Source organism: Carassius carassius, chromosome 39 (genome assembly GCF_963082965.1).
Source record: "Carassius carassius chromosome 39, fCarCar2.1, whole genome shotgun sequence".
Classification (NCBI taxonomy): Eukaryota; Metazoa; Chordata; class Actinopteri; order Cypriniformes; family Cyprinidae; genus Carassius; species Carassius carassius.
This window is the reverse complement of record NC_081793.1, coordinates 27,642,938-27,670,591: the sequence shown is the minus strand read 5'-3', so window position 1 is coordinate 27,670,591 and position 27,654 is coordinate 27,642,938. Positions and strand designations below refer to the sequence as shown.

The 27,654-nt window shown below is 36.5% G+C and overlaps 1 protein-coding gene across 1 annotated transcript in view; it reads left to right on the top strand.

Moving 5' to 3' along the window:
• Nucleotides 1-885: 885 nt before the first annotated feature.
• The window catches only part of LOC132121711 (PH and SEC7 domain-containing protein 1-like), a 39,321-nt gene continuing 12,552 nt past the window's right edge, over nt 886-27,654 (top strand). The window contains exons 1-10 of the mRNA XM_059531427.1: nt 886-3,227; nt 3,379-3,496; nt 3,743-4,268; nt 4,368-4,814; nt 9,991-10,182; nt 11,323-11,403; nt 11,909-12,021; nt 12,121-12,179; nt 17,885-17,974; nt 24,733-24,776. Coding sequence (XP_059387410.1) covers nt 1,095-3,227; nt 3,379-3,496; nt 3,743-4,268; nt 4,368-4,814; nt 9,991-10,182; nt 11,323-11,403; nt 11,909-12,021; nt 12,121-12,179; nt 17,885-17,974; nt 24,733-24,776 — 3,803 coding nt within the window. The 5' untranslated portion in view covers nt 886-1,094. The remainder of the gene's footprint in view (nt 3,228-3,378; nt 3,497-3,742; nt 4,269-4,367; nt 4,815-9,990; nt 10,183-11,322; nt 11,404-11,908; nt 12,022-12,120; nt 12,180-17,884; nt 17,975-24,732; nt 24,777-27,654) is intronic.

Sequence of the window (27,654 nt, the reverse complement as noted above, 5' to 3'; positions counted from 1 at the left end):
GTGCCTGCACTTTCAGAGCATGTTCGTGTGTGTATATGTGTGTGTGTGCAACACACATGAGAACCTTTAATCAATCACCGGGTGCCTCAGAGGCTGCAGGAAGCACTTTTCTAGAAGAGAAACATATTTCCAAGCAAAATAATACACATTTGCTTATTTACAGGTGTATGTGAAAATGTCTGGAGCACTTGATTCTGATTCGTCAGTCATAGCATTCTGGAAATATATCAAATTCATGTCGATTCATTCACTTATTTGAAATTTCCCATACGTGGTTTTGGGGGAAGGTGTATCAGTATGTTCTTCTATATAAACACTGCTAATATTTGTAGGCCTGAGTGGGAGTTTACAGTATGAGTCACTGAGGTTTAGCACATGACATAAATCTTTGTGTGTGTAACTAGGATTTTAGGGATTAACTTCTCTGGTAAGCAGTAAATAAGTTCATCCCTTCATGCAGATGGTCAATTTGTCATTTCTCAAACAGAATGAATGTGTTCCAAAATAAATATTGCAAAAAATGCAGTCCAGAAGTCTTTTTCCAGTGGTGTATTTAGTCTCTGCTGGAAGACATTCTCTGTTTGTTTAATGCAAGACCCATTGGTTAAATGGATGGTAGAATGAGTATGTCATCAGTGGGAAAAAAAATGAGTCAGATGATCACTGCTGATATAAGCAGGTTGTTGCTTCTGTATAATTGAATTTCTACTTATATGTCATGACCGAGAAATGTACTGTACTTCTCTGCCACATTGCTTTGTATTGCAAGCTTTGGATCAAACCAAAAGTGACTGTGACAAGGAAAATACTTCACAAAATGTATAGGTTGCATTTGAACAATTGCAGTGTATTAATTGTCTGTCCTTTTTACCTGTGTTAGGTGCAGTGGTCCATGCTATTATCTGTCTGGAGTAGCTGGTCTGGCAGGAAAGGGCATCTGGAGAACGGCAACTCAATGAACTAAAAATACACTCACAAACAATCACAGGAATTCACAAACTGACCAGAACGGGAAAGGGATCCCTGTTTCATTCTGTTCATCTCTTCTTCAGTTTTCATCACAGTGTCTTTTTGTGTTGTACTGTTATGACGCCATGTCTCAAACAGGGAAAGTCCTTCATTTGTATGTGGAGGTGAGATCCTCACCAGAGCATGATGGGAAAGGTAGTTCCTGTGAGACGACAGTGGAACAAGATGGTCCCATCGAAGCTTTGACCAAATTAGCACAGGCAGCCTATGGGTTTCCCATACCTCCCAGCAGCTCATTCAAACCAAATGTTAGCTTCAGACTGCAGCCTTCACACAGTTCTTTGGATTCCCCTCAAAGATGCAGCATTCCCCAACAGGAACCATTCCAACAGGTGCCCTCTGGCCTCAACAACAACATTGACAGTAAACAATTAAAACATGCCCACTCGTCATACTCCAGACAGACATCTGGTCCTGGAACACCTTGTCAAACCTGCAGCCATCACAAGACCTCTAAACCAGAGCTCAGACAGAGGTCTGTAGTCACTTTCAGCTACATTGAGAAGGCCCGGATCAAAACCGTAAAGAGTCCTTCTAATAGTCCCGGTGGAATAAAGGAGGTAGCGGCTTGCCCACTTAAGAGGTATAGTGATCCAGTGTGTTCACGACCTGCTGAATCTTCAAGCAATGATAGTCCATTTCACCAGCACATGGGTTCTACTTTGAATCCTATCGGTCAAGCTGCAACACAGCGAGCACTGAAAGAATTTGGGTCTCCCCAATTGAGGTGTAAGTTTTCTCATTGCTCAGACAGGAGTCCAGAGATTCATCAACACCAGAGGGAACGATGCCAGTCTTGGGCAGGTCCCCCATTGCCAAACAGCAGTGCCTACCGCCATGATCCTGACCCAGGCAGGGTAGGAGCTGCTTGTGGGGCCCACAAAAGCCCAGCATCAGATGCTTTCTTATCCCAAACAGGCCACAACAACCAGCAGAAATCCACCTCCAGGTCTCAAGAATGCCCCAAGCAGAATCTCATTTCAAAGCAAGACTGCTCTGCTCAAGTCAATCAAAGTTCGGGAAGCTGGAGTGAAGGCAGGCCTCTGTCAGAGCAAAGGACCAGCCTCACAGATACACCCACTCATGGTTTGAACCAGCTGAGTGGAAGTAATAATTCCTCAGCTCTGAACAGTCCTGAGATAGCCCGCAAGATTGCTGAAGAGGCCACCAAGGTGTCAACAATTTTCAACGAGGTCCGAAGTTCTCCTCCCCCCATTGTTTTCGGGGGTTTGTCTAATCTAAGCAGCACAAACTATGGGTATCCTTCTAGAAAAATCCAGCATGAGACCTCACAGCAGAGGCGAGTGCAGCGCTCGGCTGTCAGGATGAATATACCTGTGCGTGAAGACCATGCTATGACTAATGGGATGCATGAAGCACCAGCTACTAAGAGCTCAGATTTAAGAGATGACCTGACCAGTACATCATTCTGCTCTGTCCCAGTGGGAGGAGACCCTGATTCTGTGGCCCTTCCATCACGTCTTCTTCGTCCAGGTTTGTCCAAAGCAGATGTGTGTTCTCCACTGCGAGATCCTCGCCAGCTCAGAGTTGACCTGCCAGTTTCTGACAGCCCCACTTTACACCGTCACAAGCCTCCACAGTACACTGGAGAGGAGTGGACATCTGCGGAACCCTGGTTCCTGGACGAGGATGACTGGGATGACCATGTCGTGGCAGAGAGCGTGGAGATCTCCAGGCGGTTGTTTATCGGTCAGAGTGTAGACGATTGTCCAGTCAGTTGGACATCTAGACAGCAGTGGAAAGAGCAGGCAAAGAAGGATGAAGGGAAGTTCAGTTTGTCAGAAAAACTTGAAGGAAATCTCCATAGCAGCAGTCCAGTGTACAGAAAAAGAGACAGGGTTGAGGTCATGGAACGAGGAGAGGAGAATGTGAGCAATTTGTTATGTGGAGCAAACCACAGCCCTGGGGAAAGTTTAGTGGAGATGACCAGGCTAACACATCAACAGAGACGGGCAGAATGGAGGAGAAGACAGGCTTTGCTTCTAGGGCCGGTGGTATTAGAAGAGGGCGATGGGGAGAGAGGAGAGGACGAACAGGGGTTTGAAGATCAGCAGGGTTTGGTTGGGTCATCCCCGAGCTCTAGTGGAGTAACGGGAAGCCTAGGAGACCGAGATTGCATCTCACCTGAGTCCAGCCAGAACAGCAACCAATCAGATCACCCATCATCAGGAATACAGGTGAGCCCCTGTTCATAGAAGCATTCAATGATTGAATTCAAACATTGTTCATTACACTGTTCCTTGTAAAGAAAGAGGCCTGTTATTTTCTAGTACATTGAGTTCAGTGTTTATTATAAGCTAATGTGTTTATGTTGTGTGGGTGTTGCAGTCTGATGGCATTTCTTTAGTGCCTGGTCCATCTCTGCACTGTCAGAAAACTGCTCGTGCCAAGTGGGAGTTTCTGTTTGGCACTCCAGCAGAAAAAACTTATAGCAAACAAGAGAAGAGTAAGTAGCCTCTTGACCTCTTTAATATCAGTTTTAATGATCACTTAGATTCCATCATTAGTAATTAAGTGTTGATGGTTTCAAGTGAATGAAAGTGTTTAAGTAACTCACCACATTAAAGTGGAATAATGCTGGAATATAACTGAGCTGAAATATAGTCATCAACAAAACATTGTTGGTATTGATTAACCCAAACTGATTTAGTTGTCTTCATAGCTTAATAAATATTGTTTGTTACCCACCTAGATGTTCCAGAATTCTCCACAGCTCCACCAAGTGGTCACACCACCCCAATACCACCCTCTTATCTGCAATTGAAGGAGCTTGCTCTCAGAGCTAATCATGACGTCCAACACGTGGAGGTGGAGCTAGTGACTCCGCCCCCTGCAGCCCCAGGCACCTCCCCCAAAACAGGCATAATTCGGCGAACGTTGAAATACTCCGAGACTGATCTGGACGCCATTCCGTTACGATGTTATCGGGAGACAGACATAGACGATGTGCTGTTAGCAGAGCAAGAGGACGCTGACTCCGCGTTTTGGAGTAACCGAAGTGTCATGGGAACTTCCTGTGCTGGGAGTAGCCCGCTAGGAGAGATGCCGAATGAAAGAACAGATGGACAGGAGGAGGAGGAGGAGGAGGAGGAGGAGGAGGAAGAGGAGGATGTTGCGAGCTGGGTCACTGTCAGGATGCAGGGTGATGTGAGGCGGCTGTTGGCCGATCAGGAGCGGGATGATGAAGAAGAGGAGTTTTACAGAATAATGCTAAAGAGGTGGGAAGTGGCAAACACCAATGTAAATTTTTTTAAGAAACTGTTAAATGATTAATCATGGTTCAAAATATCAGAAATAACAAGCCTATCTTTTTCTAGGCCTCAAGGTCGTTTCATTAATGAGCACCCAGCTCTAAAATCTCCTATCCTAGTCCATGGTCCTCGCAGAAGGTCCAGAGACAGTTTGGACACATTCAGCCGGCATTTTGAGTACATCATGGAGTCACACCGTGCCAAGGGCACCTCCTACAGCAGTCTGGACAGTCTCGACCTTCTGACCTCTAGCACTCAAACTGTCCTGACCTTTGACCTCCCCACACTGACTCCACAGGTGCAGGGTCAGATCTACCAGAGTGCCCGGCAAATCGTGGAGCTCAGCTTCGCTCCATTGGCACACATAGAGATGCCCAGCCTTTCAGAGTCATTGATGACGATTACAGGGGACACGGATGCCACACGGGCACCATCCAGTGAACGTCTCAGCAGCGGATCAGACGATCGCAACGGACAGAGCTGGCAGAGCAACCCCCCACTTCCACTTCCCAGGTCTGTGTCATTTCCATCACTGAAGTGAGCAATTGTATGTATTGGGAAAGAACTTCCTAATGTGCTCTGGTTGTAGAAGTTTATCTGTGCAGTATGGAAGTATGCCATTCTGAGGCTTATCTAAATACTTACACTTGCACACTTGGCCACTAGGGAGCACAAGCATGCAACAGAAAGTAAGTGCACAAGACAGTCCCAGGACTTAAAAAGTGTATCATGCATCGTGTTCTGGAAATAACACGTGAGTCTTTTTTGCCAAGATCCCATGAGAGGTTGTGCAAACCTTTCCAGTGTAAGTTTAATGTTGATTATAATTAGATATTTCAAATAAGTAGGTAGTAAAACATTAAAGTGTTGCATGTTTTATTGGTGCAAAGATGAGTATATTTATTTTGTACAACATTTGCAACTGCTTTTTATCACTTTATTAGAAGCACCACAATTATTAAATAGTGTTGTCTTTCATAAGGACTATTGACCAGACATTTAGAAGTGTTATTTTAAAATGAAAAGTATTGAAAATCTAAATAAATCTCTATAAACGCTTGCATTTTTACATCACTATAAGTGAAAAGTTGTGATCTTCACGTCCACTTGAAAACTTACAGGAAATACAGTGGTATACAGTAAGTATACAGTGGTCAAGTGGAAAGACTGCAAGTGTGTGTATTTGGACGAGCCCCGAGTAAACCTGCCCTACTAATATGATATTTGCAATAGCTCGGTTTCTCCAGCAGAGGGAGTATGCAAGCACAGTTTCCTTTGAAGTAAAACATACTGCGATTTTTGTTTACTGTGACTTGAATATTGGTGAATCTTAAGTAAACCGCCAAGGTTATATTTCCCCCCCATAATCAAGAATACTTTTTGTGAGCTTGATGTAGACGTCACCAGATATATTACTCCAAACCAGTGTTTAGGATAACTAATCAATATAAAATAATATATAATATTTCATTTATTCTATTTATGATTTAATATATGTACATTTCAGCTTGGTTTGACCGGTTAACGTTGAATTGCTTGAGGTGGATTCTAAGCAATGTCTTTTTTTTATCTATCCAAGTGTAGCTAATTTACACCGTAATGATTCTGAATGACCTATTTGTCTGTTGGTTTAACCTCTTACATCTGCTGTCCCTATGACTTGACTGCAGGCTGAGTTTAGACAGGAGTGTGTGTGTGTGTGTGTGTGTGTGTGTGTGTGTGTGTGTGTGTGTGAAGGACAGATGAAAGGCAAAGATGATTGCTGGCAGAGAACAGAAGTTACTGCTGCATAGATCACCTTGAGACATGGATACCCACGAGGCTGGGAATAGTCTGAAAAATATTTATTTTCACAATCAGAGGAATGTTGCTTCATAAATCAAGGATGAATAATGTGATATTTTATACGTCCTGTGTCTCCATTCTGTTTATATCTTGTAAAACAAAAAAGTTAGCATCTGTTCTAAATGCTATGTGTATTTGGAGGCACAGTGCAGCATTATACTGCAATATTACACTACCATCCTGTAGTAGCTAAAGTAAACCACTAGGTGGTGACAGCCTTTCATAAGTGCTTTTTGCAAAGGTGTCAGTATTAGAATCAAACACACCATTAGAATTAAAAGCATCACTATTGCATTTGCCCTTATTGAACAAACTTCACACATTTAATAAGAAAATATTGTATTGAAATTCCCTACACTGCATCAGATGCAACAGTTTTAAGTAATATAAACACAACATAATGGATTTGCTCTGGTCAGCCAACCTATGAGCCAATCAAATCCTCAGTTGTCTCATAATGAGTGCTCAATTGTTATGTCAATTAAAATGTGTGTGTTGTTCATTTAGCATGGCAGGAACAGTAGCAGCATTGTGGAGGTGCTTATCCAAACGTTAAGCCCAGTGACACAGAAAACCCCAATCTGAACTCTTTCTTTAGCTTTCTCCCTATCTCTCTTTCGTTCTAAGTTTCGACTACATGGAAAGAGTACAGAGAAATAGTATAAGGTTAATCATCCAGTGGATTGTATGTAAATATACACTACCATTCAAAAGTTTGGGATCGGTAAGGTTTTTTAAAACGTAAAATATTTACAATTTAAAATAACTGCTTTCTATTTAAAATTTATTTTTTAAAATAACATTGTATTCCTGTGATCAAAGCTACATTTTCAGCATTATTACTCCAGTCTTCAGTGACACATGATCCTTCAGAAATAATTCTAATATGATGATTTGGGGCATAGGAAACATTTCTTATTCTTACCAATATAGAAAAATGTTGTGCTGCTTTATATTTTTGTGGAAAATTATACATTTTATTTTATAGATTCTTTGATTTAAAAGAAAGTCCTTTATTTATTTGAAATAGAAGTATTTTATAATATTATGCATTTTTTATGTCTTTTTTTATTATTTTAACTTATTCTGGCTTACCCATGCACTGATTTGTTGGGTTTTAGGGGACTGATGACCACACTTACTGTAAATGCAGAAGTGAATACCTTTAATTATGAAACTTGAAATTTTTAATCTAAGTGTTTGTAGTTGTAGCTGGTAAATATCTAAACTACTGTATGTCCAGAGAAAGATTAAACATTAATTTGCTGTGTGTGTGTGTGTGTGTGTTTGTGTGTGTGATCAAATGATTCATTAATCAGCTACTCTAAAGAGGATCATGGGAAAGAAAACAAAAGGTTTGTACATTTTAAAGTGTGTGTGAACCGAGGAGCCGCTGTAGAGCGAGAGATTGAGAGAATTTATATGCCACACCACACTCGGGTCATTAGAGCGTCAGAAATGTTCACAAAGGGATAGAAACACTTTGACAAGGAAATATCTGGCAAGTTTGTGAGCTAATGAGTTCTTTGGAATCAGGATCTTTGGAATCAAGATATTTAACCACAACTAGATTCAAACAGCAGCATTGGTCTCATAGAGATGTCCAGAAACACCTGAGGAGATAGAGACAAGCAGCTCAGGTGGACTGTGAAAAGATGAGCATTAATACAGACATGGCTGAGGTCCAGAGGTGCACCTCAGAGAGACGTTTTGGCAGAGATGGTGTGAGGAAACAAGCCCACTCGGTGTTTTGCTGGCATTGCTCTGCGCTGACCCGCTGCCACACACCGTACAGGTAGAAACTGATCATCATTGCTGTATTCACCTGTCATTGTCCTAATGAATGCAATATAGTATTTAGCAGAAAAGGCGAGCTTAACTATTTTTATTGTTTATGATTTGTGACCCTGGACCACAAAACCAGTATTAAGGGCCTTTTTTAAAAAAATTAGGTCTATACATCATCTGAAAGCTGAATAAATAAATTAAATAATTGTTTGTTAGGATCAGATGATATTTGGCCAGGATGCAACTCTTTGAAAATCTGGAATCTGAGGGTGCAAAAAAATCTAAATATTGAGAAAATCACCTTTAAAGTTGTCCAAATGAATTCTTAGCAATGCATATTACTAATCCAAAATTAAGTTTTGATATATTAACAATAGGAAATTTACAAAATATCTTAATGGAACATGATCTTAACTTAATATCCTAATGATTTTTGGCATAAAACACAAATTCATAATTTTGATCCACACAATGTATTTTTGGCTATTGCTACAAATACACCCCAGAGACTTCAGACTGGTTTGTGCTCCAGGGTCAGATTTGGTATTAGAAAAAACAAGAAACAACCCAGAACGTCTACAGTGGGCAAACACAAACAACACACACCAGTTATTTTTATTAATGCATTTTTTTTTTCTCTGAAAATAGTTTTAGTTTCAGTTAACAGTAATAAGTCATGCTTGTCTTTGTAAAGAAGTGTTTCTTTACTTCCTGTCACACCTTTTCCTCACATGGTTTGTTTTTCATGAGGATTTATGAGAAAATTTGTGTGAATTTAAGAAAATTGTTGTCTTGACAAATATCTGTAATCAAATTATTATTATTTTTCTTCTAAATTTCATTTCAGTTAATGTTTATTATTTAATGTTTATATCAAGTAATAATAAATGATGGCTTTAGTTTTAGTTTCAGTTAAAGCTAATAACCCAGATATGGAGCACATACTCATTTGTCGTGCTTGTCTCTTTAAGAAGTGTTTTTTGTGTGTCCAGACGTCTTTGTTTGAGTTTCACACATTTCTGCTCATGGTTTGTGTTTGGTGTGGATTTAGTGTGAGGCACTGATAAGAAAGGGTGAGCTGAGGTCTGCTGGAGTTCATTTATAGAAACCAGGGGAAATCAGATTAATAGAGTACAAAAATAATTTAACAAAATTACGAAATGGAAATGAGTTCAGACTCTAAAGCTGTTTGTGTTTGTTATCTAGCTTGGTGACCATAGTTTACGCCCAAATCCCACAGATACTACAGTTACGTCAATGTCACTAGTGTAAAATCACTCATTTAATATGTGATCTCCTTAATATGTGAAACTTTCTCAATATTTCTGTCATTCGTGACTCTGGACCACAAAAACAGTCATAAGGGTCAATTTTATGAAACTGAGATTTATATATCACCTGAAAGATGAATAAAAAAGCTTTCCATTGATGTATGGTTCATTAGGATACAACTATTTGACAATCTGAATTTGAATCTCAGGGTGCAAAAAAATCTAAATATTAAGAAAATTCCATTTAAAGTTGTCCAAATGAAGTTCTTAGCAATTCATATTACTAATCAAATATTAAGTTTTGATACATGTATGGTAGGAAACTTACAAAATATCTTCATGGAACATGATCTTTACTTAATATCCTAATGATTTTTGGCATAAAAGAAAAATCTATAATTTTACAATGTATTGTTAGCTATTGCTGTGCTACTTATGCCTGCTCACATTTAGCTGAAATTATTTAGAGAACATTTGTTAAACACGTTTTTGGTCACTATGTAATTCCCTTACTTCAGTTTGTAATGTCTTTGATTATATTATTGATTAAACATTGGAAATTATAACATGGAGGAGGTGTCAGAACTTGCGATAGATTTTATTAATCTTAAATATCCTATATTGGTTTTTGTGCTTCTTACAGGAAAGTACCAAGGTACATCTTCCTGTGAATGAAATGGTGCTAGTCTATTTCTGTTTTCATCAATTAATGTACTGAAGTGGTGCAATGTTCTGTGATGATGCACTGAACGCAGCAGAATAATCTTATTTGTGCGTTTGTTCAGAGAGAAGTCTCCTCGCTTTGCTGTGGACCCAGATTTGGATCAGGAGCTGACTGAGCGTTTGGGTTTGGGCAGTAATGACACTCTCAGTAACGGAAACCGCGCCAATCTGGACGCTGCCAAACGTCTGGCCAAGCGGCTCTTCAACCTCGACGGCTTCAGGAAGTGCGATGTTGCACGTCATTTGAGTAAAAAGTGAGTAAATCCTCTTCAAGTCTGTACTTTTATTGTTATTTAGGATTGTTAGTGCTGTTACTTTATATATGCCAACACTTTACAATAAAGTTTAATTTGTTAATATTAGTTTATGCATTAACTAACATTGAGCAATATGCTTTTACAGCATTTTTTAACATTTATGTAAGTTAATAAAAAGATTTGTGTTTCTATTAGTTCATTATTGTTAACAGATACAGCTTTTGATCTTAGATGTACTAGTAAATGTTAAGATTAGTATATTCTATAGAAGTATTATTTGTTGTTAGTTTGTCAACTAATGTAGATAACTAATGTTAACAAATAAAAACTTATTTTAAAGTGTAACCATATGGAAACGTCTCTATATAGTTCTTCGCATATTAGTACATTTTTGTTTTCATTTTTTCTTTTTATGTTGCGTATGTTTTGATTTAATTTTTTAGTCATTTTTAGTACTTCAGCTTATTTCAATCAGTTGTCAAGGCAAAAATTTTTATTTTTAATATTTATTAAAATTTTACTGTTATTTTTAATGATTTAATATTTATTCTTTTTTAATACACTGACTCCATAGACTTTCAGATTAATTTCAATTTAAATAGTTTCATCTTATCAGTTCATTATGCTGTCATTTGTATTCTTGTATATTATTGCATTTTTATATTTTGTTTTATCTTTATATTATTAGCTTTGCCAGTTATACATTTATTTTTTCCGATTCCGAGCCCAATAATGGATATTCCTTAGAATAATGTGCACTCCGAATTGTTCACAATTAAATCAGGACCATAAAAGCATTCAGATTTGTTTTCATGTTGACTAAGAAATCAATCCTCGGTGAGTTTGAGCGTCTTCTCTCTGACCTTGTGGTTTGTCCATCTCTCTCTGTCCTGTGCCGCTGTTATATAATGCAGCTTTCATGCAGCTTTTATTCTCCTGCTCTGCTTTCATTGCTCACAGCGTCTGTATTTTAAGAGCTCTTCTCTCTCTGACAGGTGCATCATGGGAATGTTCATCCAGCGGTGTATCTCTGACAGGCCTCGGCCACGTCTGTCACCCTTCCTCCCGTGTCTCCCTTGTTTATTCTTACATTGTCATCTTCTTTGATCGTCTTTTTCATATCTGACTCCTTTTTAGCAATGACTTCAATCGCCTGGTGGCAGAGGAATATCTGCGCTACTTCAGTTTTACTGAAATGACTTTGGACCAAGCACTTAGGTCAGTACAAGAAAACTGACTTTCTTTGTTTGTTTTATTAATTTAAAGCTTGGTTTATAAGAAAATACTCAGTATATTCTTCAGATTTTTACTTCACTTCAATCTTTCTACTTCAACATGTCACGTTTAATAATATTCTACATTTTCTCATTCACACATTTGTAATGTTTAATACAATATGTTTAGTAATATTATACTATATAATACGTTATGTAATAGTGTGTGCATTATATGATTTGTACATATAGTGTAATAATATAAAAAATATTAATAAGCAATGATTTACTACTATAGTAATAATTATATTAGTAATACTAAACTAATAAAAAATATGATTTGTCATTTCAAAATAACATAGAAAGTCGATTTAGAAATATTGGACTCCACTATGAAGAATTTTATAATTGTATTTTGATATTTTAATTGTTGTCATCATGACAATGGCTTTTCATCACTGTTTGTTGATGTCAGGGCATTTGTTTATTATTGTTTGTGTTTATTTCAGGGCATTTCTATTAGAATTTGCTCTGACGGGCGAGACACAGGAGAGAGAGAGAATCTTAGCACACTTTTCCCGTCAATATGTGCAGTGCAATTCATCTCTCGCACAAGCTGAAGGTACAGCTCTCTCTCTGTGTGTGTGTGTGTGTGTGTGCTGCGTATGTTAACAGGCCGCACAAGTGTAAATATGTATTTGTGTGTGGTTGTGTCTCTCAGACAGTGTCCACACGCTGACCTGTGCTCTCATGCTGCTCAACACAGACCTGCACGGACACGTGAGTTCACTCTAACAAATCACTGCATCTTCACTTCAGCGTACAGACGAGAGCATCAGTGCAGCGGTGAAGTTACACATGTACTGTGTTTCAAAAGGCTGAGACCACATATTTTTCCAATTTAGTACATTTTTAATGCAAATAACATAGCTTAATTTTTATTTCAGTCTTGGTAAATTTAAATTTTTGTTTTTATATTTTCTATTTTATTTACATTTTAGTGATTTTAGTACTTAAATCTATTTTACATTTATCTGTGAAGGCCATATTCCTATTTTTTATGTTTGGTTTCCATCTAATATTTATATTTTTTGCTTTTTAATATTTGGATTTAGCTTTTTTTATTTCAGTTTTAATAGATTTATCACTTAAACTTTAGTTCAGTCAGTTGTGAAGGCAATATTTCGAACTTTCGTTTGTTTAAAATTTTCATCTAATATTTATATATTTTTTTAAATTTCTATTTAGCTTCATTTTCATTTCAGTTTTAGTCATTTTAACACTTCAACTCAAACTTATTTCAATTTATAAGTTTTTTTTTTGGTAACACTTTAGAATAATGGTCCATTAGTTAATGTTAGTTAATTCATAGTTAATTCAACAAACAATGATCAATACATTTATTAGTATTTATTCATCTTTGTTAATGTTAGTTAATGAAAATAGTTATTCATTGTTAGTTCATGCTAATTCACAGTGCATTAACAAATGTTAACAAGCTCAACTTTTGATCTGAATAATGCATCAGTAAATGTTGAAATTAACATAAACTAATATTAATAAATACTGTAGAAGGATCGTTCTTCCTTAGCTCATGTTAACTAAAGTAGTTAACTAACATTAAACTAATGGACCATTATTCTAAAGTGTTACCGTGTTGTTGTTGTTTTTTTGTTATTTTACGTTTTGGTTTTACATCTAATGTGTTTTTTTTTGTTTTGTTTAGTTTTTTTAAATCCCAAACAGTTTTTGATAGTCCTAGTATTAGTTAGTTTTTAGTTAAAAATAACAACACAACAGAGGGGTTTGAAATCACTGTTGACTTCAGTGCAGTTTGCAGGTTTAGAGCAGCGGTTTATGGTTTATGAAGTATAATAAGCTGCTACCAACTTGCTTTATAAGGACTAACATAAGTGTCTGATTCTTAATGCACATAAACTCAAATCCATGTGATAGTTATTGTTCTTATGTTGCAACTTTCAGAGATCATGTTTGACGCGTGTGATTTATGCTAAAGAACAAAACATGAAACTCTGTTAACTGCTAATCTAAAAACCTATTTGAAATCCTCAAGGGATCCTGTAGTGAATTAGCCTTCTGGCTTGGCCTACAAATTGACGTCAACAGATGTATGTGCTCAGAAATATGATTTCAAACATTAAAGTTGTTTGCAATATCTCGGTTTTTAAAATGAAACAAATAATAAATAAATAAAATTAAAAAACAGAAATGCTCTTGGAGTTAGCGTTGGAGTTTAAACGCTGGAAAAGGCTGCGCGATGGACGTCTGGAGGGATCTGTGGTCTGTCAATCACTGCTGATGTCTGTCTGCTGGCAGGATATTTAGCGCTGCTCCTGTGCTTTGTTAAAGGGTTTAGGGCCATCAGCAAACACATGACGCCTGTTATAAGCCAGACTCGCTGTCGCCATGGTAACAGGTTTATGGTCCTGATGAGAGCTGTGAGCGATTTCAGCTTTGCTCTGATGAAACTCCTCAGTCCACAATATCAGATGATGTATTCCAGAGCCTTTCTGCAGCTCCAGACATTCATATATTCATGTACTCGCCGATTAAATGTAGGACATCTCGTGCTGACTTTCAGAGGCAGAAAACGCCATACTCTGACTGTGACATCAATTCAATTCAATTCAAGTTTATTTGTATAGCGCTTTTTACAATACAAATCGTTACAAAGCAACTTTACAGAAAATTATGTTTCTATAATATTTAGTAGTAGCTAGTAGTTTGTGCACGTTTGACAGGATTTTAGAAAAATAAAAATAATAATAATACAAGACGTAGTCAGCTAGATGATGAACTATCAATATTATTAATTAATAGTAATTATAGGATGCAGTCACACATGTAGCAATAATTGTTAGTTCTGTTTGTTGATTCAAGGTTAGGATCATCTGGCGTCCTCTGAGGGTCAGCATCATCTCTTCTCAGGTGTTCTGGATCCAGACTGGAGCTTGTGTAAATCCTAGTTATCCCGTGGCAAAACATAGAAACAAAATAGAGACATCCTTAGCATAGCTGCTGATCCAACAAAGTAAAATTAGTTTAACCCAAGCTAAAGAATAAAAATGCAGATGCAACTACACTCACAATTTAAGAGATACATTATTCGAATGCTTGGCGAAAGAGATGCGTTTTTAATCTAGATTTAAACAGAGAGAGTGTGTCTGAACCCCGAACATTATCAGGAAGGCTATTCCAGAGTTTGGGAGCCAAATGTGAAAAAGCTCTACCTCCTTTAGTGGACTTTGCTATCCTAGGAACTACCAAAAGTCCAGCGTTTTGTGACCTTAGGGTGCGTGATGGGTTGTAGCGTGGTAGAAGGCTAGTTAGGTACGCAGGAGCTAAACCATTTAGGGCCTTATAGGTAAGTAATGATCATTTGTAACTGATACGGAACTTAATAGGTAGTGCAGAGACTGTAAAATTGGGGTAATATGATCATATTTTCTTGACCTGGTAAGGACTCTAGCTGCTGCATTTTGGACTACATGTAGCTTGTTTATTGACGAAGCAGGACAACCACCTAGAAGTCCATTACAATAGTCCAGTCTAGAGGTCATGAAAGCATGAACTAGCTTTTCTGCATCAGAAACAGATAACATGTTTCGTAGCTTGGCAATGTTTCTAAGATGGAAGAATGCGGTTTTTGTAACATTGGAAATATGATTTTCAAAAGACAAATTGCTGTCCAATATAACACCCAGATTTCTGACTGTAGAGGAAGTAACAGTACATCCGTCTAGTTGCAGATTGTAATCTACATGATTCTGTGTGGTGTTTTTTGGTCCAATAATAAATATCTCTGTCTTATCCGAATTTAATTGGAGAAAATTATTTGTCATCCAATCTTTTACATTTTTAACACACTCTGTTAGCTTAGATAATTGGGAAGTTTCATCTGGTCTCGTTGAGATATATAGCTGAGTATCATCAGCATAACAGTGGAAGCTAATTCCGTATTTTCTAATAATATTACCAAGGGGCAACATGTATATTGAAAATAGAAGGGGACCTAGGACGGATCCTTGTGGCACTCCATATTTTACTGATGATAAATGAGATGACACCCCATTTAAATAAACAAAATGGTAGCGATCGGACAGGTAGGATCTAAACCATCTTAGAGCCTGCCCTTGAATACCTGTATAGTTTTGTAATCGATCTATGAGTATGTCATGATCTATGGTGTCGAACGCAGCACTAAGATCAAGTAAGACTAGAAATGAGATGCAGCCTTGATCTGACGCAAGAAGCAGGTCATTTGTAATTTTAACAAGTGCAGTTTCTGTGCTATGGTGGGGCCTGAAACCTGACTGAAATTCTTCATACAGATCATTTTTATGCAGGAAGGTGCTCAATTGAGCAGACACAACTTTTTCTAAAATTTTAGACATAAATGGAAGATTTGAAATAGGCCTATAATTTGCCAGTACACTAGGATCTAGTTTTGGTTTCTTAATAAGAGGCTTGATAACCGCCAGCTTGAATGGTTTTGGGACGTGACCTAAAGATAACGACGAGTTAATGATATTGAGAAGCGGTTCTTCGGCTACAGGTAACAGCTCTTTTAGTAATTTAGTGGGTACAGGATCTAATAAACATGTTGTTGTTTTAGATACAGTGATAAGTTTATTTAGCTCTTCCTGTCCTATATTTGTAAAGCACTGCAGTTTATCTTTGGGTGCGATGGATGAAACTGAAGTGTTAGACGCTGTAGAATCTACATTCGCTATTGTATTTCTAATGTTATCTATTTTATCAGTGAAGAAATTCATAAAGTAATTACTATTTAACGTTGGTGGAATATTTGAATCAGGTGGCGTCTGGTAATTTGTTAATTTAGCCACTGTGCTAAATAAAAACCTTGGATTGTTTTGGTTATTTTCAATGAGTTTGTGGATATGCTCTGCCCTGGCAGTTTTTAGAGCCTGTCTATAGCTGGACATACTGTTTTTCCATGCAATTTTAAAAACTTCCAAGTTAGTTTTTCTCCATTTGCGTTCAAGACTACGAGTTACTTTCTTGAGAGAGTGAGTATTACTGTTATACCATGGCACAGTACGTTTTTCTCTAACCTTTTTCAATTTGATGGGGGCAACCGCTTCTAATGTATTAGAGAAAATAGTGCCCATGTTGTCAGTAATTTCGTCTAATTCATGTGTATTTTTGGGTACAAATAGCAGTTGAGATAGATCAGGCAGGTTATTTGCGAATCTGTCTTTGGTGGCTGGAACAATAGTTCTGCCCAGACGGTAACGCTGAGACATATAGTTAATATCAGTTATACGCAGCATGCACGACACAAGGAAATGGTCTGTAATATCATCACATTGGGGTACAATATCTATAGCAGTAAGATCGATTCCATGCGATATAATTAGATCTAGTGTATGATTAAAACGATGAGTGGGCCCGGTGACATTTTGCTTGACTCCAAAGGAGTTTATTAGGTCAGTAAACGCAAGTCCTAATGTATCATTTGCATTATCAACGTGAATATTAAAATCTCCCATGATTAGCGCCTTATCAACTGTAACTAGAAGGTCTGAGAGGAAATCTGCAAATTCTTTTAGGAATTCTGTATACGGCCCTGGTGGTCTATACACAGTAGCCAGAGCAAGAGATACATTAGATTTCTTTTGCATGTCTGACAGTGTAACATTTAGCAGAAGTATTTCAAAAGAGTTAAACCTGTATCCTGTTTTCTGGGTAACATTGAGAATATCACATCTCATCGGAAAATGTGCTATAAATGACAAACTTTCACACTTTTTTGAGTACCTTTAAATGCATCATTGCCTGAATCTGGTTACACAATGTCCTGGATTTTTTATTATGAATCTAAGGAACAAATAAAGGGATTTTGGTTTGCATAAATAAAATTAGATCTAAGTTTTTTCTGCATTATGGCATTGTGCTCATGACTGTTAATCATATTTTCTCCCAACTTCGTGTGGATATATGTATATATATTTTATATTTCTGTTTATAGTTGCAAAATTTCTCATATTTGTTTAGGTTTCTCATGTTTTATTTCAGTTTAGCTTTATTTCATACTCAGGTCTTTGCAACTAACTGAAATAAGTTTATTTTATTTTATTTGAATAAAATATAATATTTGTAAAAAGTATTTAATACGTCTATTATATGTATTTAATAATACTTCTTTTGTTGTTGATTTATAGGAGTAGGACATTTTTTTCACAATATACTGGGGAAACTGGAAAAATGTGATTAATTGCATTATAAATTAACATTTTAATTTGTATTTTTTGTGTGTATATATATATATATATATATATATATATATATATATATATATATATTATTCTCTGCCAGATTAAATGTGTAAAAGTTCTTTTAGTCAGGCAGAATGCTGTTGTTTTCTCTGTGTTCCTGCACAGATGACTGAGGACTAATAGCAGCTCGTTTATCAGGTGTGTGATGCTCTTCTCTGTTGGCAGAATGTTGGCAAGCGAATGTCCTGCAGTCAGTTCATCGGGAATCTGGAAGGACTAAACAGCGGACATGATTTCCCTAAAGAACTTCTCAAGGTGATGTACTGTGTATTTCATAAATATCCCTCACTAAAGCAGCATTTGGAAACTGTTTGCATTATTTATTATTGATGGTAAATTTTCTGCAGAGAAGATATGCATGTCAATAGACGTCTTTAGTAGATGATTAGGGATGGTGTGTATAGCAGGTGTGTGTGTGTTGATGGTGTGTACACTTGTGTGGTCATGCGACAGCTGTGCCTTTATAACATTCAGCACTGTTGAGTGTGATTTGAAGCAGGAGAGATCTGTGTCCCTTTGGGAAGCACTAACTCTTCAGTAGGTCATTTATCGGTTTATATTATTAGATTAGTGCTTTAATTTCATTGGTAGGAAACGGGATGGTTTGCTTCCATTCATTAACCCTGCAGGCACATTCTGAGCTAATCAGATGAGTTCTTGAGTTAATACTAATGAGCTAAACGAGGTTTAGATTGGTTTTGGGGTCAATAGCGAACGTGTCGTGTGTTATCTGGCAGGAGATGTTTTGAAGCTGCTGAAGGATCTAACGATGTTAACGATTTGTTTTTAAAAAGACAAAGAATATTTTACATCACAGTGGGTTACCGGGAAGAAGAATTTAAATGTGCTTAATTGTCATTAAAATAACGTCACAATGCTAAATAAATAAATAATAAAAATAATTTTGTTTGTGTGTGATGTAATATTTATATATTATATATATTTATATAATTGTGTGTGTACTTTATTTATTTTGCTTTACAATGGGAAAAATACTGAGATGTTCTTCATTGTACAAAAATATGGGTTTATTTTTCACAGGAAGTGGAAGGTCAGGTTGAAAGCATTGCATTGTGGGATACGGGTGGAACATGTTGCAAAATGCAGTCAACAAGCTCCATATGAAAAAGTTTATACTGTGCACATTATACATAGTGTAAATTACAGTAATAGAAAGAGAATTTTGATAGCATGCTGAACATAACTAACAATGTTTTTTGGTTTGCACTGATTTGCTGCAAAGCCGCATTGCATTGTAACTGGGGAAAAAAAGCAGAGAAAATCCTGTTTTCTGTGGCATGAATCCTTTGAAATCTCTGTGCTCTGCTAAAGTGGCAGCAGTGAGCTCTATCTGAGGAGCTGCTTGTGTTTCAGTCCTTCAGCTTGTTGATGAAAACACTGACTCTCGTTGGGACAGAAACCGTCTGAAGAGCGAGGGAGAGCCGATGGAGATCGGTCTGAGTTCTTGCTGTTCATACCAAGTGTTTTAAATCAGTCTCTATAGTTTATATGACGACCTCTCTTTCTCTCTCTCTCTCACTTCTCTTTCCTTCTGGCGATCCTTTTTCTCGGTCCCTTGCAACATCAGTTCTCTCACTCTTGCCTCCTACTCATTCTGGTTCTCTCATTTAAGCTCAACAGCTGAGCAGGGCAGCTTACATAAGCACATTCTCATAAAGCAATGCTGTTATTGTGGAGTGCTAATTATTGGACGAACAGGGTTATTGTTTAATATAAAATAGATTGTTTTGGCTCTAGAATCTGATTGGATGAGCTGCTTTCAGATGATGTACTGTCCACACACCAGTGAGCACACAGCAGGACGATTATATATTGATGCAGCATGGTTCTAGACGCTACTGAAATAGTAAATAGCCTTTTTTGTGCTTAATCATGGGTTATTGACCGATAAAGCCACAGTAGGTAAAAAAAAAAGTGTGTGTGTATATATATATATATATATGTATATATATAACTTGTGTTCCCATTACACTTTGAGTATGCATGCATCTTCTTTTATATTAATATTATAATTTATAATATATATATACTGTAATTCCCATTACATTGAGTATGCATGCATCTTCTTTTATATTAATATTATAATTTATAATATATATACTGTAATTCCCATTACATTGAGTATGCATGCATCTTCTTTTATATTAATATTATAATTTATAATATATATACTGTAATTCCCATTACATTGTGTATGCATGCATCTTTTTTATATTAATATTATTATAATGTATATACTGTAAATATATATAGTTTTGTTTAGTGTATTTTGTTTGTTATAATATGATATTAATTATGTTTTAATAATATTATATTACTTTATGAATAACTTGTCAATTATTTTAGTGTTCTTATTTTATTTAGAGTTTAGGTATATTTGTTTATTCATAAAATAATGTAAAATATTGTTTTATAAATTATTTTAAAAGTTCCTATTATATTTAAAGTGTGTGAATTTGTTTCTTCTTCCACTGTAATGGACACCAGAATCAGAGGGTTAAAGCATGCAATGTATTTGTTTTTTATTTATTCAGAAGAATATATTGAGTCACATCCAAGATGGATTAAATGAGGTCAAATGCAAAGATTCTGTGTCTGTGTGCCCGCAGGAGGCATGTGTTTAGTGCATTAGTGAAAGAAGTGGATTTGTGACTGTCTCTCACACGTGGGTTGCTTGTGGGCTTTTGCACACGCTAGTGAAGAGTGCTTGAAGTGCCTCGTCGTCATGGAGACGGAGGGGCGGGACTGAGGCTGTGGCACTGATTGGGTGGTCATGGGCTGACAGCGACCCATTTAACTGCAACTCAGTCTGTGTGTAGAGATAACGACAGACGGAGGGCGAAAACAATTAGCTCTTCTCCTGTTGAGCAAACTCAGACTAAGCGGCTAATCGCTTTGTTCAAACTACACGACCGTCCGGATGACGTCCATTCAGTCCGTGCACTGCATGCCACGCTGTTCCACTGACAGACAGATACATCAGCCAGGCCAGAGAGCTGGAGGCTGTCAGCAATAATCATGCTCCATGTTTAAGTTCAGCTTTGTACTCAAGTAATGCTAAAATACTAGTCTCTGATATTAAATATTATAGTAAAATTTTAGGATATTAAAATTATAAAAATGAAGATCACTTCTGCCCAAGATATGATTCTGAATATGTTACAGTATGATGAATAATAAATGAACCATATTAAAAATGCATCTGCAGTGTAGCTATAGTAAGAATCAAATCATAGTTGTAAATCTACATTTTTCCTAATTTATACTTTTCAAAGTTTAGATATCTCCTAAAGAGAGAGATGTAATAATATAATATATGTGTGTGTGTGTGTGTGTGTGTGTGTGTATATATACACACCAATATGTAAAATTGGTTGAGAAAAAAATATTTTTAATTATTAAATCAAAACACATTAGCGTTAAATATTTATACAAAAAAAAAAAGAATAAATTAAATCTAAATCTAAATGAAATGTGCCAAGAAGGTCATGCTGTGTTTTTCTCCAAAATCTTGATCAATGAATCTAATTCATTTAATTAATAATTAATTAATTTTGGATTATGGTGAGCTGGATGTTTTACTGAGCTTCACCCCTCAATGCTTTTTTTATAGACTGTGTTTTAACAGACTATTCACCAGTCATACTTGTAGTTTTATGATGTTCTTTGTGTTCATCTCACTCTCATAATAATTCCATAATTCCATGTTCTTCCCTTTCGCTGTCCCACCTCTGAGCACAAGTGCTGAATGTTAATCAGCATTCAAAGCTAAGCGAGCCGAGTCTGTGTGTGTGTGTGTGTGTGTGTGTGTTTGAGGGTGCAGGATCGCTGTGATTGGCTGCCTGAAACCTGAAAAAGAGAGAGAGAGAGAGAGCGAGAGAGACAGAGAGAGCTTGCAGCCTCCTTCGAGTCTCTCTGAGATTGAGACTTTCCATCTGCGGAGCCTGAAAGATAAAACAGAACGGCGAAGACGACACAGGACGACGTGACGAAGTGGGCATTTTTAGATCGTACATGAACATATATCTGTGACTCAGTTTTGAGGAGACCGTATCCACACGCACGTCCCACAAAAATCCATCAGACCTGTTATGGATCCCGGATGGATTGATGGATAAATCAATGCAGAGAGGAGGGATGCACATTTTCTGAAAGCGCTTGCTCCTTCTTGGCTATAGACAAAAGAAAACCAGCTCCAGCTCCAAAAGCAACAGGCTCCCACCAGTCTTCATCTCGGATTGTTTCTCAGGTTTTTTTTGTTAGTTTTTTGCATTGCGTGCTGAATTCGGCTCGTCGTTTGAACCTGCTGCAGGTGTGGGGATTCCTGTACGCCGCGCTGACCGTCTCTGTGTGTCATTGTGTGTGTCCATTTCATGTTTTCTCCCAGTTTCTATTCTCCTCATTCCATCTGTCAGATCCCGGCTGTTCTTTCACACTTCTGAAAGCTTTACTTGCCATCTGTGGCATCACTGTGTGTGTGTGTGTTTGGCCACTCGCTGGTTGCAATGTTTAGCTCGTAGAAGTTGGCTTTTGTAAGCCTCTTTTACATGTGTTCATTTTCCGCAAGGGAAATATTGTAAATTTCAAGATCACTGTCCCTTTATATTGCTGCTCTGAATGACTTGATTCTCCAGTTTTAGCGTCTCACAAACGTGACGTGTAATGTATAGTGATATTGACCTACAGATGGTCGCAGAATCCGTTACGTTTTTGCTTTCATGTTTAAAATTGGATATTAAGACGATGGTCTCAAGCCATATACAGTTTTAAGTGATCGCAAAGACCACAAATCTGTGCTGGACTTACAAACCTGATTAAAAAAAGGTTCACAGCACTTATATTTACAGTTACCTCGTCTATTAACGGAGGAAGCCATGTTGGGTTTTTTCATATGTTTCTCTTACTAAAGATTCCCATTCATGCATTTGGGGTTTGCTTTTATCCAAAGCGACTTACAGTGCATTTAAAGTCAGTTCTTGCTTTATCTGGAAATCGAACCCATGACCTACTGGAAGACTTTTAAGCTTTTTTAGTTGAATACTTGATAAACATCTCATTTGAAGATCCAAAACCCACCTGGAGTTGATTATTTCCCATAGTGCACTACAGTTTCAGACATGATTGGAGTGAACAGTCTGCACTCAGCCGGACGCTTTCGCTCACGTTCGCTCTGCTCCGTTCGATACGGGCGAGATTTCCGTATGATGGACCCCTTCCGTTACCCACGAACGCCCAGATCCCGATCGCTCAAGCCTCTGGTGTTCCCGGACCTCCTGGGAAAAGCTCAAGATGGACAGAACCACCCACAGGCCCTCAAGAGGAAGAGGGTAACCTTGTCTCATACAGTATCACTTACCTGTTCATCTTTCATCCTGCTCGTCTAGTCATCTGTGCCAAAAAATGACATAGATGGACCATGCAAATACCATTCTCCACTTTTGATCAGATGCAGCTCTGATTTGTGTTTTAAAGACCATGCACTCTTAAAAATAAAGGTTCTTTAATGATATTACTGGTTTCAAGGCGAACCTTTAATATCCATAAAACCCTTCAGGATCTTAAAATGTTCTTTGCATGAAGAAAAACATTGTTCTTTTAAGAACTGGTCACTGAATGTTCTTTGTGGAGCCCAATTTTTTTCTTCTTCTTATTTTTTCTATGACATGCTAAGCTGCAAATCATCCTTTTGGAATACTTATTTTTAAGAGTGTACAAAAGTGTGATGTACTTTTAGGAGTACAGTAGCTTATAGATTGCCTCAAAGCTACTAGTCATGAAGTAAAAGAAAAAGAAACTTTCTATCTGAATTGGTTTTCCTTGTGTGTGTTTGAAATGAGTAATGAGTTTGTTTTGCCCTGAAGGACTGAGAGGGTAAATTTGCTCTCTGTTGCTGCTGAATTTCTAATACACATTGAGATTATTAGCTGTTCATGCTGAGGTTTCTTTTTTCTGGATGAAAGGACGTGTTGAGGGAGTAATATGCTTCTCTCGTGCATATTTAGTTTGCCATCTAAATTAGGATATAGCATAGACTTTTATTGCTTTTATATACATCTTATAGTGATCTCTCAGCCAAATCATACATCTGTGCTTTTTAGAATAATAAAAAAAACATTTATTTAATTTATGAATCAGGTTTGTCTTTGAGATTTTGTGCAATATAGGCACAGTCTTTGACTGAGAATCAGTGTAGATAAATAATGTGCTTACCCAGGATTCCACAGTGACGCAGGTGTTTGATGACTGACGTCCACACACACTCATCATTTACACCACTGATGTGTCAGTTAAGTGCTAATGTTCAGTAGGAGACCGCACCTACAACAGCTAACACCATCTGGGATTGTTCGGTTTAATTTAGCTCTTTTATTCAAATAGAAGCTATTTTATTCTTATTAAAATATATTTTAATTTAATTTATATATTATCAATTAATATATTGATTTAAATATTAATTTATTTTATTTTGTTAATATTTTAAATGGTCACATTTATTTTACATCTTATTTTATTATTTATTTATTATATTAATATATTATTTATTAATTACTTTTCATTGTGTATTGCCATTTAGGAAAAAAAAACATGCTTAAACATCTATCAATTCTCTATTCTATGGTTATTATATATATATATGGTTGGAAAAGGTTTGGATTCTCAGTTGTAGAGTTAAATTGATGCTTCACTGATTGACTGTTAGGTACTGATGTCGACTGATGTCCAGAATGACGTTTATTGTGTAGACAGTGTGACAATCAGATGTTTATTTCAAGACTTGTCATCTGTCACAGTCTGATTATGATGCCACTAACAGCTATATATATATATATATATATATATATATATATATATATATATATATATATATATATGATGCAACTTATACGCCAATCTTTGAAACCAAACACAGTCATTTACAGCTCAGGTGTGACTTACTGAATGTACTCTCTCTCTCTCTCTCTCTCTTTCACTCTCTCTCTCTCTCTCTGCAGGCCCTGTACAACTCTATTAAAAATGAAAAGCTGCAGTGGACAATGTAAGTCTGTTTTCTTTTCTGCTTTCACCATTTCATGACTGTAAGGTTCTGCACTAGGAGCAATGTGTTACTACCAAACTACCCACATAGAAACACGATTCAACTCCTTTTATCATTCTGATCAACCCTAAAGAACACATTACCATGGTAACCATAGTTTCCTCAAAAATAGCAGTTAAAACTGCTACTGTCATTATTATTCATATATTCGGAATATACGACTGATTGTTTGCTTATAAAAGCAAGGTATTATTTTTCATGTTTTGTATTGTTTAAGTGGTTTCTGCATTAAAAGCAATATTTAGGCCTAAATTAAGGAAATATGTGTTTGAATTGCATTTAAAATTTCCACAGTTTCAACATGAAAAGACTTCGTAAGTAAAGAATAAAAAAAAGTTTGATCAGTGTGTAAGATTTGAAACTAATTGGATTTATTGATGCTATTGTGTTTTTAAAACCCAGTTTGTATTACCAAAATCTGACCTGTTTTATACAAGTATGATTTGATGATGTAAGAAGGTTATTCATTTCTATTAAATCTGTGGGATCCAAATGGATGGAAATGTTTTATGCACAAATATATAAATATGTATTATTTTAGTACAAATGAGAGATTGATATAGTTTTAACGAATATTTAGAATGAGTTTTTATTCTGTTTCGATTTTAGTTAAAGGTTTAGTTATTATGTTTTTTTACGTTTATTTCATTCTTTTTTTTAAAACATTGTTAAACTAAATGAGGAGACGCTGCATTGGAGTGAAATATATATATATATATATAAAAGATTAAGCTTTTTTTTTGTTTAATAAAGTATTTCAATATTTTTTTCTTGTTAACTATAATATATAAATATTAAATTAATGCTTAAATTAATATTTTCCCGATTCAGGTCTCTATGCTTTTGTAGTGTCTAGATATGCACTCTCTCTTATTTTTGCCCGTTTTATCATCTAGCTGGATGAAATTGCATGTTCAGTCACTTGGAAAGTAATTTCTTTTTAATAGTGATTCTTTATAACTGTAATAAAAATAAAATGATTGCCATAGTAAATTTTCACAAAGAAACAAGAGTGATGCCTTAATCATAAATAGTTAAAGCAAAGCAGGTTTTAGTGTTTCATGCATCGGATACGTTTATTGTCTGCTAGAAACAATAGTGTGTGTGAACACAGAGAGAGGATAGCACACACGCACACACCAATTAAAGACCCTGGCTTTCCGAGTGCCGTTGCTATGGTTACGGCTCCATGGATACCACTGCATAGTTACGGCTCGGCTGCATTCTGTCTATATTAATTCACCCCCCTCCTCTCTCTCTCTCGCACAAGCCCTAACCTCGTTCTCATGTTCAACTCCCACACACACCCCAGCGCTCTTTAAAGGGTCCCGCTCACATCCTGAGCAAAGGTGAACCCACAGACTCCTACTGCAGCTCCCAAAATAGCCTCCTCTGTCCCTCCTTGAGCTCATGAACAAGAGCACAGCCGAGAACCAGCGGCCCGTCTGCATCGAGCCGCTCAGATGCAGATTCTGCAATCTCGTGCGTGCATGTGCTTTCATGCTGTTAATTAAATATTAGCATGTGAATTCTGCTGATGTTAGAGAGTCACCAAGGTAATGTGGTCTAGCTGGCTGATGTAGGTGAGGTTTTTGTCTAAATTGTGAGAATGACTTGCATGTGTGGATTAGAATGAGTTCAAAAAGATCTGATAGTTTAAAAACGTCGGATGTTGAGCAAAAGTGTCTCTCTCTGATTGTCATTATAGCAAGAATACTTGATTCTGAGTTGATCAGTCATGAGTCTGAGCAGTGCAGTATGTTTATGACATCTGCTTTTCATAGTCTTTTCACATTAAATTTGACTTACTGCATTTTCAAAAGTTTGGGGTCGGTAAGATTTTGTAGTTAAGTCTCTTCTGCTCTCCAAGTTTGCATTTATTTAATTAAAAATACAGTAAAAATAGTAAAAATCTTAAACGTTGTTACAATTTAAAATAGCTGTTGTCTGTATTGTAAAATGTAATTTATTTCTGTGATGCTCCGCTGTATTTTCAGCATCATTCCTCCAGTGTTCAGTGTCACATATCTTCAGAAATCATTCTAATATGATGATTTACTGCTCAAGAAACATTTCTAAATTATTATCAGTTGTGCTGATTCATATTTTTTGTGGAAACTGATGTATTTAATTTTTCAGGAATCACAGATGAATAGAAAGTTCAAAAGAACAGCATTGATTTGAAATAGAAATCTTTTGTAACATTCATCACGATGTCATACAAAGATCAATACTCAAGTAATTTAACAGGTCTGAGGGAGAAAAAGAAGAGAGACTGGAACAGTTAGAGACAGATTCTAGAGGAAATGCAGAAAGTTCAAAAGAACAGCACTGATTTGAAATAAAAATCTTGCATCTTTTAATCCTTTAATTTAATACAAGTAATAATTTATTTTTAAAACGTATTATGAACAGTAGTGTACATTTACTGGAAACTAAATTATTACAAATTAAAATAATTTGCAATAACTGAAGTTAATTTAAAGATATATATAATTAAAATGCACTATTATTTGCACTGTATTTTATTTTTCAGTTGAACATTTTAAATATAATTAACTGCAAATAGGTATTTGCTTTTAAATAATGGAAACAATAGATAAATAAAAGCATAAAAATCCAGATTTGAAGTGTATATTAAAATGCCAGCCCTGCCATCTCACACTCTTTCAGTCATGTGTTGTGTTTGATGAGGTTCTGATCTGATCGTGTGATTACTGTCATTAGTCTCTCTGTGGCTGCTGGAAGAGCTCTGGCTAAATTTATTCTTCAGGTTGCATTTTTTCTCCATCCATCCTACGACCCGCTCTCTCTCTCT